A 5731-nucleotide genomic window follows, 5' to 3' on the forward strand; every position below is an offset into this window, starting at 1 on the left:
AGGAAAAAAGACAAAAAAAAAAAAAAAAAAAACTTCTATTAGTGTTTTATAATACAAATATAAGAATATTTTTAATGTTAAGTATAATGACACAAAAAGTAAATGTAAACTTATTAAATGAACGGATAGAGTATTATTTAGTGAAAGTGTATAAGAGAATTTTAAGATTTTTACTCTTTGTAGTCTATGTGTTCCATTTGTCTCGACTCAATAAACTATTTTTATCATTTTTGTTTATCTTATTAAAAAATATCAATTTTCTATTACAATAAAAATAATTTATTTATAAATATCAAAATATTTCTTATTTTTACAAAAGTATTCATTTCTTTATACTTGCAATAACAAAAATATTAAAAATTATTTTATAGACTACCATTAACCAATATATGTGAACTTATTTTTATTATAATAGAAAAGTGACATACTTGTGTGAAAGATGAAAATAATAAAATACAGAATAATATATTTTACTATATTTATTCAAATTTATGCTTTTTTTTTAATCGTTTTTAGTAAAAAAATTATATTATTTTTTATTATAAAAAGTAAAAGAGCAATTATTATCTAATTTCGTTGAAACTTGTCTCTAAATATTTAAACATGCCATTTGATGTCGAATAAAGTATATATTTTACATATCATTTCAATCTATATCTTCGTATATTTCTCTTAACTCAAAGTAATGTATCTTGTATATATCTTAATATGTTATATTTATACATCAATTAATATAAATTGTATAAAATATATTTATTTTTTATTGAATGGATTTGTATTGATTCTACACATATAAATACAACCTTAAATCAAATAATCTTAAATCTAAACATATAAATTCAGCCTTAAAAGTTATTTCATCTAGGAATTCTTTTTTTTTTTTAATAATTATTTTTATGAATAAAAAAATGGAAAAGCAAAACCTACAAACACATTATGGCCTTCAATCCAATAATTATTTTATTTAAAAAATATTGCCAAATTTATTTTTATTATTGTATTTAATTATTACTCACTATTCACATTTATTTTTAAAAGAATACCATTAACTTTATTACCATTTTTCTTTATTATTTTTAATTACTAACTAAATTAAAAAAATGCCTCAAACTATCATTTTATTTTTCCTTATTCAATAAAATATATATATATATATATTTTAAATTTTATTATTAATATTAATATGAATTAATTTGGAGGTATTTTTATTGAAATAGTTTTTGCTGAATATATGGCAAGCACTATTTTGTCCTTTCTCCCTAAAAGCAAACCAAAACTGCAAATTTATTTCCTTATTAGTTATTACTGAAATGTGAAGCTGACTCCTCCTCACTCACTCGCTCACTCACTCCTCTTTCTCTATCTCTATCCCTTTCTCTCTCCCTCACCAAATTCCTCTCACTCTTTTCCACACTTTCTCTCTCTAAACTTAACGCAGCTACGCCGCTGGGCTTCCAATGGCGACCGAAGGCCTCAACAAATCGACCTCGCTCCCTCCTTACCCACAGGTGAAAAACACCCCAAGATTTCTTCTTCTTCTTCTTCTTCTTCCCAGTTCTGTATAATTTCTGTTCTTTTGCCGTTTCAGGTTACTCCATGCTCTCCAGTTCGATTTTTTTTTTTTTTTTTTTTTTTTGATTTTATTTAACTGTAGTCTCTATTTTAATCTATTTCCTCCACATTTGGTGCTTCAATTTTAGATTTTACTGCGAGCCTTAAGCATTTCTGGAGAAACCCTTTTCGCGAGTTTTTCCGAAACCCTCAAATTTATTTTATTCGATTTAATTTAATTTAATTTTAATTTGCCTCCATGGAATCTAAGTTTTAGCTAAAGGCAATGTAGCTCTTAGTTTTACACAGTAATTGAGCGTTATAATCTCTACTTTTTTCTCCCCAAACCTTGAGACTTTAATTGTAAGGAGGGAATATGAAAAAGTTCGAAAATCTGGGTGTGTAATGGGCGTCACTTTTTCCCAAAATCCGAGCTCTTCGATTTCATAAAAGCCTTAATTTTTCGAACATATTCGAATACCTCAATTATCTTCCAATTCCACTTTAAGATAGAGATTCAAAATCTGACATTTTGCCCTAACCCTAATTTCTTCCTCTGTTCTTCAGATGATTCTGGAAGCTCTGGATGCAATGAAGCAGCCAGAGGGCGCCAACAAGTCATTCATATCGAAATACATGGAATCGAAATACGGTGAAATGCCGGCCGGCCACATGGATTTGCTATCCCTTCACCTGACCAGAATGACCGACAGCGGGGAGCTTCAATTCCTCAAGAACAATTACGTCCGGGCAGGCCTCGACGCGCCCCCTAAGCGCGGCCGAGGCCGCCCTCCAAAGCCCAAGGATCCCTTGGCTGCAGGCACCATCCCTGCTGCTCCTCGGCCCCGTGGTCGACCAAGAAAGGATCCCAATGCGCCTCCTGCCCCGAAAAAGCAAAAGCCTGCATCTGGCCCCCCTCCCATCTCCAAGACGGGGAGGCCGAGGGGAAGGCCGAGGAAGGTGAATGTGCAGGCAATGACTGATGGCGTCGAGGCGTGAGGTTGAAGATGAAGATGAAGCTGACTTGTGGTTCTCCCCGTACGTACGTACGTTTTCTTTTTAACTTTATGAGGTGCTTTGTGTGTGTTTTTTTTTTTTTTTTTTATGTGTTTAGTTTGGTTGGATTTGCGTAAAGTAGGTAAGTTTCGTTTAGGACTTAATGATGCGTAATTTGGTTGGTTTAGACGGTGGAGAGTGTTTGGTTAAAATTTTTCGGTGTTGTTTGTACTCTTACTCTAATGCATTTGTTGACGACGTTGGTGTTCCATGTGCGTACTTACCTTGTTGAAGGGGTTTGTTCTTTCTTGTTGTTTTCTTTTTAGAAGTGGTCCATTGTTGTGAATTATTGCATGTCTTGACGTATTTTTTACCCGTATTTCTTGTGGAAACCGTTAGTATGTTCGCGCGGACAACCTTAGCTTAGCATTGTATAAGTCCTAGTAATTTGACGAATGCGCGATCTCTTAGAGGTTAAAAGAATGGTGTTTGCTAGAGATTTTTGTGCGGATTTTTTGAAAAGTAAAGAGGTTAGTGTATTCATATGTGCTCTTTTATCGTTGTAAATAGGTGTTTTTTGCTCGTTAGAGAGCGGATTGTACCGGCATATAGGGGCATGTTTCTTTCAGGTTTTTTTGGTTTGGAAGTTTAGTTTTTTTTGGTTTAAGTAATTGTAAAACTTCGGGTGTGTTTGTTTGAGGGTTTGGATTTTGGATTGGGATTTGAATAGTAAAAAATTTGAATTTGAATAGTTGTATGATGTGATATAAATAAGAATTGATGTGATGTTTTGAATGTAAAATTGATTTTTAGTATAATATAAAAAATAAATGTTTGATTTGATGTTTTTGGAAGAAAAATTTTGTGGGAATAGTAGAAATCTCACAAAATCCCTCAAACAAACACACCCTTAATGTTTTGTGAGAAGAAAAAATATATTTTTATCGAAGAACATTCTGATCGAATAGCAAGAAACTAAAATAAAACCTCAAAGAACACATTCTAGGTGTTTCCTTGTGTCTTTGGATGTTTTTGGCTATTTTGAGTTGATTTATTGAATTGTTTGGATCGAAAAATAGTGATTTGATGCAACATTAGTGTAGAAAAAAATGTATTTTTTTGGCAAACATGAAAAAGGATGAGTTTGTTTGCTAGGACTCTATTCTTTTAACATTTTTTTTTTTTTTTCATGTAATATGATGTTATTTAAGAAAAATATATAATTTTCTCGTAAAATATTATATTAAATAACCGTGCAAATATAAAACACAACCACAAACAAAACACTCCATCTGTGTCTTTGTTGTGGTGTCGTCCTTTTTATTACCGGTAACTGAAATAGTTATCGAATGTAATAGTTTGTACATAAAATTCTTATATTTTTATACAAAACTATAAATTACATGATAACAAATCGATGTAGTAAGTTGCATCCGGGCGTGTAGGAAAATTAAGTAATGGTTTCTTGAAGAATTCACTATTGTCTGAATACGACATTTAAGTTTTGATGGATAATAATAATAATAATAATAATAATAATAATAATAAAGAGATTGATTACATTTTGTGATGCTGATTTCCTAGGACGACAAGACAATAGACAATATAGCTAAGATAGGATAGGAACATTCCCTTCACTTCGAGGAAGGGAAGCCAAGACATCAATCGGATAATTCTGTTATCAAATATGTCCTTGTCTTGTCTGATTGTCGTTGTTGTCCGCCTACGTGTTAGCATTGGTCGGTCTAAACTGAAAAAAAATTACCTCAGTCCCTTATCTATCTATGTATTTGTTTTTTGCACAAAATTTTAAGAGTATTAGTATTACATTAGGAGTGTGATATGAATAAAGTAAAAAAAAAAAAAAAAAAAAAAAAAGAAGAAGAAGAAGAAGAAGATTAAAATAACCTTATTTGTATTGTGTATATAAATGTAATGATATTTGTGTAATATATTGTAAGTTGTAATAGTATTTGCTAGAAATAGAAATGTATACTTTTTGTTACGGGACATATAAAATGACATTATTTTTTTGGGATTATATAGTTTGGATTGTTCAGCTAATTGGTTCGATTCGTTCAAAAATTGGAATTTCGGTTTTGGTTTGACTATAGTTTTCATTTTTTTAATTTCGGTTAAGTGAAATGATTATTTTTGTAAAATTTAAGCATATTTTGTATTTGTATATAAATTATTTTTACTGTAACAAAAAAAATATATTTTTGAGAGAAACAGATGAAAATAGTAAAAATAATATTTAGTTGGGATAGAAGGAATATGAGTTTGAGTATTTATATTGCACTCTATCGGTAATGTTTGCCCTAAATGTTTCTCTTTCATAAAATAATTCTAAATTTTGTTTTGTTCGATTTTAAACCAAATTGAACTGAACTAGTTAGTTCGATTTTGGAGATTTTCGATTCGGTTTTGGTTTCGATTTTTATCAACCTGAGACCAATCTAAATTTAAAATTTGATTCCCGACCGAATATACAACTATAAACCCACCTACCTTTAAACCTTAATGTATGAGATGAGATGAGATATCATATATGTTAAAATTAGTTATTGGATACTCTTTCCGTCCCTTAACAATTTATCAATTTTTTCATTTTGGTCAGTTCATAACAAAGTATTCATTTCATTTTTTTTTTAGTAATTGTACTATCTACATAATATTACAAATACTCTTTCAATTTACAATATATTACACAAATGTCGTTACCTTTATATCATACAATACTAATAGGGTTAATTTAATTCTTTTATCTTTAGTTCTACTTTATCCCAATATAATACTAATATTTCTAAAACTCCGTGCAAAAAGAAAATTAATATATAGATATGGGACGGAGGGAGTATATTGTTTGAGGTCATATCATGCTTTCGAAATGTATAATTAATACATTGAGGGTGTGTTTACTTTGTAGGATATGATTATAATATACTCCATCCGTCTGCCAAATTTATTTTCACTTTCTTTTTTAGTTCATCTATTGAATTTATCTCATTACTAATTTTGGCAAAGTCAACAAATAAATATTTAATTATTACCTTTTATTCAACACATATTTACAACAAATACCAGTAATTTTTATTACATTCTCTCTCTTCGTTTAGTTTACTTTTTAACTAAATTTTCATAAATACCCTCAACTACATATCAATTTTTAATAAAATATTCA

At 29.7% G+C, this 5731-nt stretch overlaps 1 protein-coding gene across 1 annotated transcript; it reads left to right on the forward strand.

Annotated features, from left to right (window-relative positions):
• The first annotated feature begins 1321 nt into the window (after positions 1–1321).
• Positions 1322–2856, forward strand: LOC127248949 (HMG-Y-related protein A-like). The gene is made up of 2 exons (XM_051271546.1): positions 1322–1508; positions 2119–2856. The coding sequence occupies exons 1-2, from the start codon at positions 1458–1460 to the stop codon at positions 2548–2550; spliced, it is 483 nt and encodes a 160-aa protein (XP_051127503.1). The 5' UTR covers positions 1322–1457; the 3' UTR covers positions 2551–2856.
• The last annotated feature ends 2875 nt before the right edge of the window (positions 2857–5731 follow it).

This window comes from Andrographis paniculata, unplaced genomic scaffold, assembly GCF_009805555.1.
Source record: "Andrographis paniculata isolate CXL003 unplaced genomic scaffold, ASM980555v1 Contig34END, whole genome shotgun sequence".
Lineage (NCBI taxonomy): Eukaryota > Viridiplantae > Streptophyta > Magnoliopsida > Lamiales > Acanthaceae > Andrographis > Andrographis paniculata.